General features: G+C 40.7%; 1 protein-coding gene and 1 long non-coding RNA gene across 2 annotated transcripts in view; one reads left to right on the top strand and one right to left on the bottom strand.

Annotated features, from left to right (window-relative positions):
• The window catches only part of L3MBTL3 (L3MBTL histone methyl-lysine binding protein 3), a 92,349-nt gene that overhangs the window by 34,148 nt on the left and 42,476 nt on the right, over positions 1-15,725 (top strand). The window contains exons 6-13 of the mRNA XM_028142468.2: positions 854-1,013; positions 2,355-2,490; positions 5,066-5,150; positions 6,719-6,810; positions 8,944-9,048; positions 9,610-9,745; positions 11,679-11,770; positions 14,257-14,408. Coding sequence (XP_027998269.2) covers positions 854-1,013; positions 2,355-2,490; positions 5,066-5,150; positions 6,719-6,810; positions 8,944-9,048; positions 9,610-9,745; positions 11,679-11,770; positions 14,257-14,408 — 958 coding nt within the window. The remainder of the gene's footprint in view (positions 1-853; positions 1,014-2,354; positions 2,491-5,065; positions 5,151-6,718; positions 6,811-8,943; positions 9,049-9,609; positions 9,746-11,678; positions 11,771-14,256; positions 14,409-15,725) is intronic.
• Positions 10,779-14,192, bottom strand: LOC129150597 (uncharacterized). Its single transcript, XR_008557314.1, has 3 exons — positions 14,095-14,192; positions 11,714-11,794; positions 10,779-10,854 (listed from the first exon to the last, which is right to left on the bottom strand). It is a non-coding gene; the product is annotated as an uncharacterized LOC129150597 (long non-coding RNA).

Genomic DNA, 15,725 nt, shown 5'->3' with positions numbered 1-15,725 from the left:
GCTGTTTCTTCTGGCTGGGATGCTGCTTCTCACTTTGTCCAGTTGGTAAATTCCTCTTTGGCTTTTAAAACCCTGTTGGGGTTTTATATCAGAAAATCCTCCCCTGACCTCACCCCAGGCCGATTGACTCACGTCTTCCTCTGTACTACTTCTGAAACCTGTTTGTGCTTCAATTACTGCATGTGTCCCGTCTTATTACAAATACTGGTTCTCTTGCCCGTCCTCTCTTCTAGACTGTGAGCTCTCTTGGGCAGGGGCTATACTGTCATTTCCAGTGCCTAGCTTAAATTGGTGCCTGATAAATGTTTGCTGAATGAATGATTAGCCTAATGATTCAGGCGAAAGGAAATGTGCGTTCCTAAACGATTTGGATAATTGTGATTCAGGAGATCTGCCGCATTAAAAGTAAAACAGAGAGACATTGATTTAACCAATTTAGTAAAACAAAATTACTCATCAAAATGTAATAAACATGTAATAGCATAGATAACCCTTTTTAAATTTTGTCAAAGACACACCTATAAAATAGGATTGTAAAGATTGACGGTTTAATTTTCTGAATTTAGTGACTAATGTAATTTTCTTCATTTTACTTCAAATGCTGGAGAAAAAGCCTTGGACAGACTTTTTTTTTCTGCAGAATTGTTTTGTTATGTAAATTATTTGAGTGATTTCTGCCAAGCTCATCCATCCTCTTCTCTCTCCCAAATCCTAGAGTTTGATCATTCATTCATTCAACAAACATTTTTTTATTGTGTTGCTAACAAAATTATTAGAAGAAAAAAGTTTAAGTGTATTTTGAAATGTGTTCTGCCATGGTTTTAAATTTTTTTCTCTTCTTTTCATCTTCTAGTTTTTTCAGAGAAGACTGGGATGCCCTTCAGGTTGAAGGAGCCAGTAAAAGTAGAAGGGCTACCATTCTGTGAGAACTGTTGTCAGTATGGCAACGTAGATGAATGTCTTTCTGGAGGAAACTATTGCAGCCAGAATTGTACTCGGCATATCAAAGACAAGTAGGTTTTTGTTCCGTTCCATCTGCAGAATGGGTTTTAGAGTCCATGGTCATGGCTCTCTGACCTCCGTCACCCTTTCATGCCCTTCTTTTTTCCAAGACATTTCCTGTAGAAACACATGGATCTCCATCTCATTACTCGACCTGGTGTCCTCAGTCATGTCTGATCTGAGTTTTATTGCCTGTGTTTCACCTGCAATACAACTTCTGCCTCTTTCTTTAGCCATTTGTTTACACGAATTTGATTGTTTCTCAGTTCAGAGTATTTAAAGTTCTCTGGGTCACATACATAATTTTGATGATACTGATGTTTACTGAAACATAGTTTTGTTTATATTTGGAGGGTTCTTAGGTAACTCAGCTAAAACTCTACAAACGGAATAAAGCTGATTGGAAATCAACTGAATGAAGACCATAGTGAGTAACGTAATGAGTTATGTTACTGCTGATTCAGGGAAGACTAAGAAATACGAGAGAGTGACATCAGCTGTGACTGACAGTGGTGTGACTTTGTCATTTGGGGATTATCTGACAGAATTCAGCTTTTTACCAAGAAGATGTATTTCTTGCATATAATTGTATGCCATAAATAAATGACTTGATATTTATATTTCACAGGAGTTTCCCATGTATTTTAATTAGCACAGTCTTGTGAATTGTCTGTTTTTGTTGGCCAACTGATATTTTACAAAGTTACACTTGGCCTTTTTCATTTGGACTTGTTATTCTTAATAATTGATAAATCCTAGTTTTAAAGTTGCCCTGAAGACTAAAATATCTTTGAATAATTGATTCTTTCTTTTTTTAATTGATTTCAGATAGGAAATGAGAGCAAGAGAGAGAGATAGAAACAGCAATGATGAGAGAGAATCATTGATTGTCTGCCTCCTGCACACCCCCTACTGGGGATCTAGCCCACAACCGGGCATGTGCCTTTAACCGAAATAGAACCCAGGACCCGACAGTCTGCAGGCTGACGCTCTATCCACTGAGCCAAAGCAGCTAGGGCAACAATTGATTCTTTTATTAGTATGGGCGGCAGATGTGAAAGACAAATTATTTTAAACTTGTGAGAATCTGTTTCACATATAACAGTGGTATTGGTCCCCTTTTGAAATTAACGTAGAAGCTAATTTCCACTTTCTAACCTTGACAGTGTCACAATACATGATAATGGTTTGACATGTTCCTTATCTATGATATTCTAATGTGTACACATTTATCCTGGTGGTTAAATATTTTTCCTTTGGAGGGTGATGTTTTAAAAGAATTTGCATTGATACTCACCATGTAGATGTTTGATAGGTATTGTTTCCTGTCATTATTTTGGGTTTACAAGCAGCAGAGATCAGAAGGAGGAAAGAGACCTAGGAGAAGACAACGAGGAGGAAGACCCTAAGTGCAGTCGGAAGAAGAAACCGAAGCTGTCTCTGAAAGCAGACTCCAAGGAGGATGCAGAAGAGAGAGATGATGACATGGTTAGTATCTCTTAGGGGAAAACAGGGGTGTTTCCAAGTGGGTAGCACCATGGTCAAAGGCACTAACTCTGCAGCTAGTTACTGACTTCAAATGCGGCGTCAGCGGCTCTCTGTGTTACCATCAGCACATTATCTACCTACTTTCTCTTTGTTGCTGTCCTCATTTCAAAATGGGAATCCTATATAATAAAGAGGTGATATGCAAATTGACCGTCACACCAACACATAAGATGGCTGCCCCCATGTGGAAACAAGATGGCCTCCCCCATGTAGAAACAAGATGGCCACCACAAGATGGCCATCAGGGGAGGGCAGTTGTGGGCGATCAGTCCAGCAGGGGAGGGCAGTTGGGAAGGACCAGGCCTGAAAGGGAAGGCAGTTTGGGGCGACCAGGCCTGCAGGGGAGGGCAGTTAGGGGTGACCAGGTCAGCAGAGGAGGGCAGTTGGGGGTGACCGGACCTGCAGGGGAGGGCAGTTGGGGGCCACCAGGCCTGCAGGGGAGGGCAGTTGTGGGGGACCAGGCCTGCAGGGGAGGGCAGTTGTGGGGGATCAGGCCTGCAGGGGAGGGCAGTTGGGAGCAACCAAGCCTGCAGGGGAGGGCAGTTGCGGGTGGGGGGACCAGGCCAGCAGAGGAGGGCAGTTGTGGGGGACCAGGCCTGCAGGGGAGGGCAGTTGTGGGTGATCAGGCCTGCAGGGGAGGGCAGTTGGGGGTGATCAGGCCTGCAGGGGAGGGCAGTTGGGAGCAACCAGGCCTGCAGGGGAGGGCAGTTGGGGGGGGGGGGACCAGGCCAGCAGGGGAGGGCAGTTGGGGATGACCAGGCCGGCAAGGGAAAGCAGTTAGGGGTGACCGGGCCAGCAGGGGAGGACAGTTAGGGGTGACCAGGCCAGCAGGGGAGGGCAGTTAGAGGCAATCGGGCCGGCAGGGGAGCAGTTAGGCATTGATCAGGCTGGCAGGGGAATGGTTAGGGGGTGATCAGGCTGGCAGGCAGAAGGGGTTAGGGACAATCAGGCAAGCAAGCAGACAAGCGGTTGGGAGCCAGCATCCCTGGATTGTAAGAGGGATGTCCAACTGCCTGTTTAGGCCCGATCAGCAGTCGGACATCCCTCAAGGGGTCCCAGATTGGATAGGGTGCAGGCTGGGCTGAGGGACACATCCCCCGCCCCCCGTGCACGAATTTCGTGCACCGGGCCTCTAGTTGTAAATAATAGTACCCCTTTCTTAGGGTGAAGAAATAGGAATTCCTTTGCTTATTGCTGGAGAGAAAGAGGCAACAGTAGACCTTCAGTTTTGACAATGCATATTTAGTTTCTTTCCATAGATAGAATGCAGGATGAACAAGACAGCAGCAGGACAGGTCTCTACTCTCAGGGACATTACATTCTTACTAAGGGAACATATAATAAAATAAACAAGAGAAATGCCAGTCTGTGATAAGTGCTTTGCTGAGAATTACAATAGGGCTTGAGGATTGGCCATTTTAAGTTGGGTTGTCAAGGAGGCCTCCCAGAGAAGGTGGCGTGAACAATGTGATCTGAATACTAAGAAGGAGTCAGCTTGGTAAAGTTAGGAGTGAGGAGCCCTCTGGGAAGTGGAGCAGCTTAAGGAAAAGTTCCTACAATAATGTGCAGCATGTTTTGTTTGAGGAAATAAAAGAAGACAATACAGTTGAGAGTGGAGTCAGATGAAGCTGAAGAGGTCCAGGCCATGGAGGGCTTTATGGTAAACCAGAGTAATGGGTTTTCATTGTATTCTGGGTGTGACGGGAAACCATTGGAAAGTTAAAGGCAAGGAGACACTGTGATATTATTTATGTTTTAAAATGATCACTCTAGCTTTGCCAGGTGAGAGCAAAAGTGGAATGAGGGAAACCAGTTAGGATTTTATTGTAGTAGACCAGCTAAAAGGGCTGTGTAAGATAGAACAGTGGATTTGGGATCCGTTAGAGGTAGGTTTGTTGGTGTGTGAGGGAAAGAGAAGAATCAGGGCTAACTCGTAGGCTTTTGGCTTGAACCACTGACTAGAAAATGATACCATTTACTGAGGATGGGAAGGCAAGGCTGGAGTATGGAATCTGGAGTTACTTGGGCATCAAGGAGTTTGAGATGCTTATGAGACATCCAAGTGGAGATCCAGTAGGCAGGTGTATGCATGAGTGTGGAGTATGTACCGGGGATATCTGGTAGGAAGATGACCTTTAAAACTTAGGGAGAGAGATTAGATAGAGACCAGAAGAGGGCTGGGTTGGAGGAGACACTAGCAAAGGGACTGAGAAGAGGGGCCGTGGAGGTGTGAGAAGAGAGGGTCCCAGGAGCTAAGAGAAGAAAGTGTTTCAAGGAGGCAGGAGCAGGATCCCTGCTATTCTACAGAGCAATTCTTGGAAATGCTCTTATTTTGTGATGACCTTAGGCCAAAAGCAGCATAGCTCTCAAATTACATATATTCTTACTTAAAACTTAGGAAGTGAAATTGAAGAAGGATACAAAACAAATAATGCTTTCTGGTAGCTCTCTAACTTTTTGTTGGTGCCAGTTTTACAAACTGTCAAAAAATCATAGTTTTCCTCTCTCATTGTAGGAGAACAAACAAGATGGGAGAATCCTGAGGGGTTCACAGAGAGCCCGGAGAAAAAGACGCGGTGATTCAGCTGTGTTAAAGCAGGGTGAGTCGATGAAGAAAAGGCTTGACTTGTCACTTTATGAAACTTAAAACATTTCATGCGGGTAGATGTTTTCGTCTTAGTTGTAATGCACATTAGGGTAGCTAAGGTATTACTTTGGGATTTCTTAAATTAAATTTTATCAATAAGATTATAGTTTTGAAAAAATAGATAAGGGAAAAACGGAAGTTGGTCACTTTTGAATAGTGTCCGGGCAAACACGAGAACATCTTACTTTATTTGAGCATGAGTAGGTTTCATCTATTTCTGCACTTTCATTAACACCTATGTTCTTGTTCATTTCCTAAGGGTATAAGTTTTAAGTTTTTAATGTTTTCTCTCAAACCACAGCCTCCTAATATGGTACCTTTTTTTTTTTCTTCATTGTTCCTCTGGCAACACTTTATTCTCATGAGGAATCCAGTCCTCAGGCCCTTCCCTTTAGTACTTGAGTGGATGAACTCCCACCTTGTTCAGCATGGACCTCACGTCATTTTCCTAGAGCCCCAGTGTCCTCTGCTGGCCTTTATCCCCTTGACCTGCCACATCGGCCTGGCCAGTCCTTCACGTTAGGTCACTCCACTTGCACAGCTCCACTTCCGCCCCGCCCAGTCATGTCGTCCCTACAAATCAGGACTGTGACCCCAATGTTCCTCTTCTGTGATGGATGCATTCCTTGCTTGTTCATCTTTTAAGCCTTGAAAGAAAAGCGTTTGAAACATTTCAACCTGCCTGAAGCACACAGCCTAACTTCTACCATTGGGGGAGATGGCTTCTAGTTTATGTCACTGAGATTAAAGGGAATAAATTCTCAGTTACTCAGCACTTTGCCTCAAAGATGTCATTAATCTTTCTCTCCCTTCACCTTCATTTCTATTCTCAGGGCCCTGTCCCCTGTGGGACCTTGTTCCTTTAGTCATTTATTTTTACTCCTTAGTAATTCAGACTTTTTTTCTCTTCATGAGCTCCACCTTAGCTGGTTCAGATCTCATCCCTAAAATACCTTTCCCCCAATTTTGTTACCTATCCAGCTATTGCATTTTCCTTATATTTCCATTATTTGTCAAGTTAATCCCAAATAAAATTGATTTTAGCTGACACCATATCTTTATCACATATATTCTTTTGCTCAAAATCTGTCCCTCACTGAATTGATTTTCTTCCCTTTCACCCTAATTGATAGCCATTCCCTAACCACTCAGTGCACTGGCCATTTCTAGTTTTCAACTTCTTGACCTCTTAGTTTTTGAGCATCCTGCCCCTAGAAGCACCTGCTTCCTGTAGCTTCCATGGTACTCTTCTGTCTTGATTTTCTGCTGCGTCTTCTTCCTTTATTCTGAGTTCTTCGGAGTCTTTCTTCTACCCTCATAGCTGAGGATACACACTGCAGTTCACTGCTTGGCTCCCATTTCCTCGGAAGAGGAGCCAAGAGAGGAGACTGAGAACACCAGCTGTGGTAGTAAGAGAAGAGCCCGGCCTCATGGTGTTCAGGGAAGTGAGAGTTCACAGTGCACATCTGTGAATGTTTTAGACTTGGAGATTCCTTCATTTTCATCTCACTTGCCTTTCAGGTTTGCCTCCTAAAGGAAAGAAGGCCTGGTGCTGGGCATCCTACCTGGAAGAGGAAAAGGCTGTGGCAGTGCCAACGAAGCTATTCAAGGAGGTACGGCCCCTCTGGAGAACGCTGTGTCTGACGGCACGGAGCTGCCGTACTGTCTGGCGTCAGCACTGCCATGTCCGCTGTCTGTTTTGCACCTGTGACTTGGGATGATTTCTCAAGCATGTTGTTTTGCATGTGTGTATTTATGTGGAGGGGTACCTGCAGGGCCAGCTAGCATTAGTACACGACACCTCCCTCTCTCCCAAGCTGTGTGCGTAGGCACACCGCTACATACGTGCTCTTTTCTCTCAGCATTTACCAGTTTTCACTCCATTTTAAGAGGTATTTCTGCTATTACTAAAAAACTAGTAGATAAAAGTAAAACTGGCATGAAATTTCATGTCAACATGATGGCTTTGGGAGAATAGAAATGAGTTACTGAGGTTCACGTAATATCACAACAAAAAATCTAAAAATGAATTACTGTATTTTATTAACTCCAGTGAAAATATTGTATCATTAGTAATTTAAAATCAGTTAAAGGTATAGACGCCAAGTGTAGTTCTAGCTAGGAGCTGCTGCCACTGGGCTAAAACGGGTCAACCAACTTTTTCTATAAAGGGCCAGAGAGCAAGCATTCTAGGCTTTGTGGGCATCTAGGCTCGGGTGCTACAGCTCAGCTCTGTTGCTGTCCTGAAAGCAGCCATAAACAATATAGAGGTGAATAAATATAGCTGTATTCCAGTAAAACTTCAATTACAGATGGTGGCCTAGATTTGACCCATAGACTATAGTTTGTTGACTCCTAGCTTAAATTATTTAATATTTAGTCATAATATATAATAAGTCTGCCATCAATATCTTGTTAAATATGTAGGAACTTAGGAATTTTTTAAAAAGTATGACAAGTAAATATTAGGATGTGTTCTTTATAGTAACATATTTAATTTACTAGTAAACAGTAGTAATCACTTATGAACTTATTCTATATAATTATTTACTGTAACTTTGGTCCTTTGAGAAATAGCCTTTTTACAATTTTTAAAAAGAAATTTTATGTATAGGCCTGGCCAGCGTGACTCAGTGGTTGAGATAAGCAATGTATGTAGATCCAAATCCTCTCCCCCTCTTAAACCAAATGATAACATATGTCACTCATATTGTTGTTTGGACTTTGCTTTTTTGTTAACTTAATTTGGAAATTATTCCATCTCAGTTCATTCTTTCCTTTATCATTCTATGATATTAATGCATAAAATGCAATCTTACAGCTGTTCCATAGTCATTTTAGCTGCCCCCTATGGATTGACATGTGACATATATTAACATATATGACACACACATATGTGATATATATGTCAACCTTTAGGGGGCACCTTAAGTTATTATAGGTTAGACCAGGGATGGGCAACCTTTTGAGCTTGGTGTGTCAAACTTCGCCAAAAAACTGAGCATAACTCGGGTAGTGTGTCACTTTGAGGAAAAAACTTTATTTCACAATGTTTCATCCTCAGGAGCAGCAAATGTTTCATCCTCGGCATGTGGCCGCCTCAGCGGCCGCATGTCATCAGAAATGGCTACGCGTGTCAGTGCTGACACACGTGTCATAGGTTCGCCATCACTGGGTTAGACATAAGAAGGAATACTATATGTACATATGGAAGATAGATACACAAACCTTTTGCCATGTAAATGTTTCAATGAATAATTTTGTACACCTGCCATTTTGCACATGTGGTTATCTCTGTTGGATAATTTCCTAGAATTAGAATTGCTGAGCTGAAGAGAGTGTTCTTTTTTAATAGATATCATGAGATTGCAATTTACTGTATATCCTTACTAGTGATGTACATGTGCATCTGTTTCCCTAGAGTCTTGCCAACAATGTTATCAAACTTTTTTATCATTACCAACCTGATAGGTGAAATATATTTTTTGTGTAATTTTTATATGACTTTTATTAGAGTGAGGTTGAGCATCTTTTCAAATTTGTAAAACATATAAATTTTTTTTCCTGTGACCTCTTTGTAGTCTTTATCCATTTTCCATTGGGTCATGAGGTGATCCTTGTCTTTTGAATTTTTAAAAGTTATTTATTTATTTGGTTAAAGACTTTATTTAAGAATGGTAATTATTCATAATTTTAATGAAACATTCAGGATAAAATACTAAAACTGCTGTCATTTTTCATTGTAGTATCAATCCTTTCCATATAACAAAAATGGGTTTAAAGTTGGCATGAAATTAGAAGGCGTGGACCCTGAGCATCAGTCCGTGTACTGCGTCCTCACAGTGGCTGAGGTAAGCTTTATTTTTAAAATAAAATGGTGACTGTGGACTTTTAATAATGGGAAAAGATGCTTTGAAGACATGCAAAGCTCAGGCTGCTCCCAAGTCATTGTTGGAGAAAGAGGATCTGTTGACTTCTCTGAGTCTGCACCAGCCTTGGTCTGGCTGGGTACCACTGCGTGTGGAACTTCATGAAGGACAAGGAGCCAGCACACAGTGTGCAGCAGGGCAGGCGCTCTGGGACTCTGCAGGAGCCGTGTGCCTGTGCTGGGCTGGCTGCTTCCACGCCAGCCCCCGACGGTGATGCACGAATGAGAGGGGATGTGTACATGTGGGAAAAGTGTTTTTCATCCCGTATCCATGCTCCTGATGTAACCAGGGATGAAGCCAGAACACTGCAGCCCAGCCTTTCCCATGTACATAATAGCCTTGGCTGTTGGATTTTGTCATGTGTTTGCTGTTGTTAATGAGGGTGCTTTGATTAACATAAGTGGTTTCATACTGATGTCCATGCACACCGCATTCTGGGTGTGTTTTTTTGGTTATTAATTCATCAACCGGCACCTATTTCAGGTTTGTGGATACCGGATAAAGCTGCACTTTGATGGGTATCCTGATTGCTATGACTTCTGGGTTAATGCAGACGCTCTGGATATTCACCCAGTTGGGTGGTGTGAGAAAACTGGCCATAAGCTCCACCCTCCCAAAGGTATTGTCACTTTTTGGTTTCATATTTTAAATTCTATAAAAACATCTTTACCTGTTGATTTGGAATTTTTAAGAATTCAGGCTCTATAATTCAGATAGGTCCAAATTCAAGCTTGATGAACAAATACATTCATTAGAGTGAAAGGAAAAAAAAGTAGAATCCTATTCAAGAGAATGAACTATGTCCTTGTACTTATTTGCATATAAAATAACCTTTGCAAGATACTTTATTTTGACTACAAATAAATTTTAGCTACAGATTGCCATTTTATATACATATTTGAAAAAGCTGATTTGAAAAATTCTAACTTGTTTACAAAATTAAGTTTACTTACTCATATTTTAATGTATATGAAATTTCAAGAAATCATGCGTTGAATATATAGATGTCAATATTTAGCAGATTGGAAAGGACAATATAACACTAAAAATTGGTTTAGACGGTGGTTGAACTAATGGCAATTATTTATTTATTATTGAGTTCTTTACATTCTGCCAATAATTTTGCCTGTTTCATGTTTACATAAGGATCCAAGAACAACAGATACCATCTTTCAGTCCATTTCTGTGTTTAATAATGGCATATTTCCTTCCTTTTTCAGCTATTGCAATAGTAGTGTTAACATGATACAAAAGATCCCTGTTACTAGTTTGATATTTTGGGTGTCTCGCGGTTATTGTTTTTTAATAGCATCCTTTGGTTTTAAGTGAAAAATTGATGGCAAGATGGTATTTTCAAATAGCTGAGGGATTAAACAAAAACATACAGAAAAAAATGAGGGTAAAAAAAAGAAAATCTGTAAGTCTTTATATGAATTGACTGCTTATATATGGTGACTTATTAGCTGTTCTTTTCATGCTTTTAATGGGAGTAGCAGAGAACTGATAAGATAAAATGCTAAATTTCCTTTCTGTAAGAAAAGGTTGGCTTTATCAACATTAAGCATGAAATTGCGAAAATTAAGGCAAGGACATTTCCATTATTCTAATTTACCAACATGCTTACTTCATAAATCTTGAATTATCAATCCTGTGGTTATAGGCCAAAAAGATTTAATCTGTTGTATTACTATTTTTCCAGCTTCCCATTAGTTCTTACAAGTTAGTCTCCTGAAATAGAATAGGTGAGGGAAAAATAAAGAATTTGACTACTCTAGGTCACTACCCTACTGCTAAGGAGTTCTACCTAAATACTGATAGAAATGCCCAGGTAATAAAAGAAGCATACCTAAGTATAATATGTATTTACTTCCTTACACCTTTTCTTTATATCCATTACTATTTATTCAGAATTGAAAAAAAAGTATAATTTGTTGTAAATAAACACAACCTGTGTATAAAAATGCATAGTTATGAGTTATGATTTAAATTTTGTCTGTTTAAAAAAACCACTTGGCCCTGCCAGTGTGGCTCAGTGGTAGTGTCAACCTATGAACCAGGAGATCACAGTTCGATTTCTGGTCAGGGCACTTGCCTGGGTTGCGGGTTCGATCCCCAGGACAGCCAATTGATGATTCTCTCTCATCAATGTTTTTGTCTCTCTCTCCCTCTCCCTTCCTCTCTGAAGTCAATAAAAATATGTATATTTTTAAAAATCACTTGATCTCCTGATTTTGGCATGTTTGAATTACAGATAAAAGTGGGAATGGGCCCCAGCTGGTTTGGCTCAGTGAATAGAGCATCGGCCTGCGGACTGAAGGGTCTCAGGCTTGATTACAGTCAAGGGCACATGCTCAGGTTGCGGGCTCGATCCCCAGTAGGGGGCGTGCAGGAGGCAGCCAATCATTGATTCCCTCTCATCGTTAATGTTTCTATCCCTCTCTCCCTTCCTACCTGAAATCAATAAAAATACATTTTTTAAAAAAAGTGAGAATGGATAACTAAGTGAAATATTTTGCTGTGTTACTAAGTCTGTTTATATGTTCTTGCTCTAGGTTATAAAGAAGAAGAATTTAATTGGCAGACTTACCTGAAGACATGTAAAGCTCAGGCTGCTCCCAAGTCATTATTTGAGAATCAGAATATAGTAAGTACATCCAAAATACTTTTTCTTAAAAAAAAAAAAATAGTGGCTGTTGTGTGTAGGATAAATTCCAAGTGATAGCAAGAAACTATAACAAATTTTATTGCTTTGGAAAATAGAGTACTCTTACCTTAATTAAACTTTAAAATTAGCTTAAAATCTTCCTAAGTAAACTTCTTTTTTATAGCCATATTATGGTTGTCTTTTTTTTATTGAATAGTAGCAGGCAACATAGTACAAAATGCAGGTGTAATTTACAGTTAAGGTGCATAAAAAAGTAAATTGATGGGATACTTTATTGTTACTGTCATCTGTTCAGCGTGCTGCTGCAATGGGATTCACATAGTGAGACGAACGGAGCCCTGTTTGGATTTGTATGCTAGAGACCATGATTCACCTTCACTCTAGCTTCTAGCTTTATTTTCAGTATAACGGCAGCACCATCGGATGTGTGTGTACTTTCTCCTCCTTGACCTGTATTACTACTTTCCATTACATTTGAGATCTCTGAGGAGGCCTGATACCTTACATTCTTCTTCCTGGCCCAAGTTCTGATCAAATTGGAAAGAACAGAGAGCAATCAGGTAGAAAACCAAAATATTGTCTTTGTAACCGGTAAGGGCTCAGTTGCATGGCCTACATCTGCTATCAAATGAGCTTCTTGGTTCTGAGCCCTAGAATTAAAGTGATTTACTGGCCCTTCCTGCCCCACCACCCAAACCCAGGAGCATTGGACCAGGGCATACACACCCTCCCACATTTAGAGTATGACCTGTTCCTTCTTGCAGATTCATCAGTCAGGTAACAGCGAGTGAGAATGTGGAAAGGAGGCAGTAATGTTTCAATAACATTCCCTCCAAATGAAAATATATATGAGGATTAGAGAAGATGTTCTTCCACCCCCCGTCCAAATGCCCTCCATTTGGGAAATGATTCTAACCTGTTGTTTTCAGCATCAGTGAAATGGCTAAAAGATTCTCCGGTCAAACTAAACATAAGCCTGGTGAATTAGAGAACTGAAGGGTGTGTGTAATAGACAAGGGCAGTTAGGTGGAAAACCCATGGCCTGCTCTCACTACTCCAAGTTTCCTCATCCCTGCCTGGTTCTCTGATGAAGACGTCAGTTGGGGATTTGATTAACTGCTTTGAACCGTCTTCTTAAATTCTGTGCTTTGCTAGCACACAACTTAATCTTGGGTTATGTGATTGGTATCTAAGAAGCAATTAATTTTTGTAGTTTCCTCTACCTTAGGATACTCAAATATTTATGGTCAGAACTCTGATAGATAATTTCAGGACTTAAAAGTATGCTACAAAGTATCTTTGTAGCATTAGTGACTGCTTCTTTAATTCAGCCAGGACTGAATTCTAACATTTTCAGGTGCTGGGCCATCTACAGTTTGTAATGACGTGGTATATTTATGCTAAAAAGAGAGACAGCATCTATTTCGCTTAAAGTAATTAAGATAGTATCAGTATTTTTCAGTCTGGACAGATGGATTTTATTTTTATTTATTTTTAATTGTATTTTTATTGATTTCAGAGAGGAAGGGAGAGAGAGAGAGAGAGAGAGAGAGAGAGATAGAAACATCAATGATGAGAGAGAATCATTGATCGGCTACTTCCTGCATGCCCCACACTGAGGATCGTGCCTGCACCCGGGGCATGTGCCCTGACCTGGAATTGAACTGTGACCTCCTGGTTCATAGGTCAATGCTGAACCATTGAGCCACGTTGGCTGGGCAGAAGGATTTTATTTTTAAATGGGCAGAAGGATTGTGATGGGCATAATTGATGCCCAAGTACACTTCTCTGAGTTTAGGATATTTTTCCTCACAAAAGATTATAAGGAAAGTTTACATTTTACTGACCCTTAAGCACTAAATTTTATTGAATTTTTTATTATCTTAGGTCCATGTCCCAGATGGCTAATAATTTGTGGATTTCCTTATATTACAAAGTATTTGAATAGCTTTATATATTAACAGCCAGTTCATTTATGAAGATGACCTACTTTCAGTACTCCTTTGAGAAATCTTTTAAGAAGTGGGAGTGAATGTGTACTGACTCACACACAGTTTTAACTTACTAAGTGCGTATTTTGTGTGAAATAACTTTCATTGTTAACTCTATAATCAAGGAAGAGAAAAACAGAAAGGGAACTTATTTGGTGAATCAGACTTGCCTAACTAATATAGTTGTCTAAGGTACCAAAACACACGTTAATATTAATTAAACTCTTGAGAGGCTGAGGGTGTTTTAGTTTTGAATTCCACATAGTTAATTGGGACAGTTAATTGGGTGTAGCAACAGGGCATTTTTCTTACTGCTCTTGTTGGAAAGTGACCCCGTTGTAAAGCTGGTGGTTGATTCTTAAATGGTGTGGACACAGCTGGTGGATGCCAGGCCTTCACCCAGAGGTGCAGAGAGGGTATGGGTCTCACTGTTGAGTGTGTGCTTATCTCTAATTAAATCTGTGTGTTTCATAGACAGTGATCCCATCAGGCTTCCGAGTTGGAATGAAGCTTGAAGCTGTAGACAAAAAGAACCCTGCATTTATCTGTGTTGCTACGGTAACAGATATGGTGGACAATCGTTTCCTGGTACATTTTGACAACTGGGATGAGAGCTATGACTATTGGTGAGACATTTTTCCATTGCAGTGTGTGCTTCTTCTAATTTAGTGCTTATCCAGGTGAACCAGGTGCATGGTTTAACCCTTTGCACTCGCTTTTTTCTCGATTCTTTTATTCTACTCGGGATTTAATTTTTTAAATACCCCAGATTTTACAAAGCGCGGCAGTAGAATAAAAAACTGGAGTTTCTTTTCATACAAACTTATTTATTTGGATTTTTTTATATTTCAAATTATTGATACATTCAATAACCGTCACACTCGACATCCGAGTGCAAAAGGTTAAAAACAATTGTAATGCAAAGTTTGAACAGAAAATAATATGCTGCCCCACTCTTTTCTACTTCAGACCTTTAACTTTTTCCTGTTCCCTATGGCGTGTATTTCTAAATAACACCCTTTAGTTCTACTTTGTGATTTGTCTTTTAGCTGACTTTCTGCTGTGGAGGTGCAGTTTACACACCTCATCCCAACATATGCTGACACGTGACCCACACAGATTCACAGCTTCCTCCTTCAGGCTTGGGTGTCATCCCTTATTTTTTAGAAAAATATTTTCATCTATCTCTAATATTTTTGTCTAGTAGCTAATTTAACCATTTACAATAACTGAATATATAGTAATTGAGGAATATTGTTTTTAATCCTTGTTGTGTTTGGGTATACTAAATATGTTGCAGGAGCAACATATAAAATTATAATTATAAAATAACTAGTGGCCTGGTGCACGAAATTCGCACACATTAAAAGGGAATTAATTAGAGGAAATATTTTAATATTGCTATTTGCCCTTTCTTGATAATAGAAGTGTCAGAGATGAAAGAAAATTAGTAAAATGTATATGAAAATCTCCCTCCTGTCAGAGTCTGGGGCACGCCGAGGGACCCAGAGTCAAGTCCCAGCCCACCACCTGCATGCGCTTCGAAAGCACAGGAGACTCAGACCCGGCTGGCCCCACCCCCGTCAAGTCCATCCGGGCGGGGGGGGGCGTAGCCTCAGGTCCCCCATCAAGCCCCGCCGGACAGGGGGCGCAGCCTCAGGTCCCCCAGCCCGATGCTGGGGCACGCGGGTGCAGCCTGAGGTCTCCTGGCTAGGCACCGGGGCGGGTGGCGTGACCTGAGGTCCCCCGTCAAGCCCCACCAGGCAGGGGGCACGGCCTGAGGTCCCTTGCCCTGGCTAGGCACCATGCAGCCTCAGGTCCCTGCTGTTTGGTTGTGACTTTATGGTGTCCCAGCTAATTTGCATATTCCTCTATTATATAGATAGATTATATAGATAGATAGATAGATTATAATAAAGCCATTATATTTTGATTAAGTAATT

This window comes from Eptesicus fuscus, chromosome 10 (genome assembly GCF_027574615.1).
Source record: "Eptesicus fuscus isolate TK198812 chromosome 10, DD_ASM_mEF_20220401, whole genome shotgun sequence".
NCBI lineage: Eukaryota > Metazoa > Chordata > Mammalia > Chiroptera > Vespertilionidae > Eptesicus > Eptesicus fuscus.
This window is presented reverse-complemented; position numbering and strand designations above follow the sequence as displayed.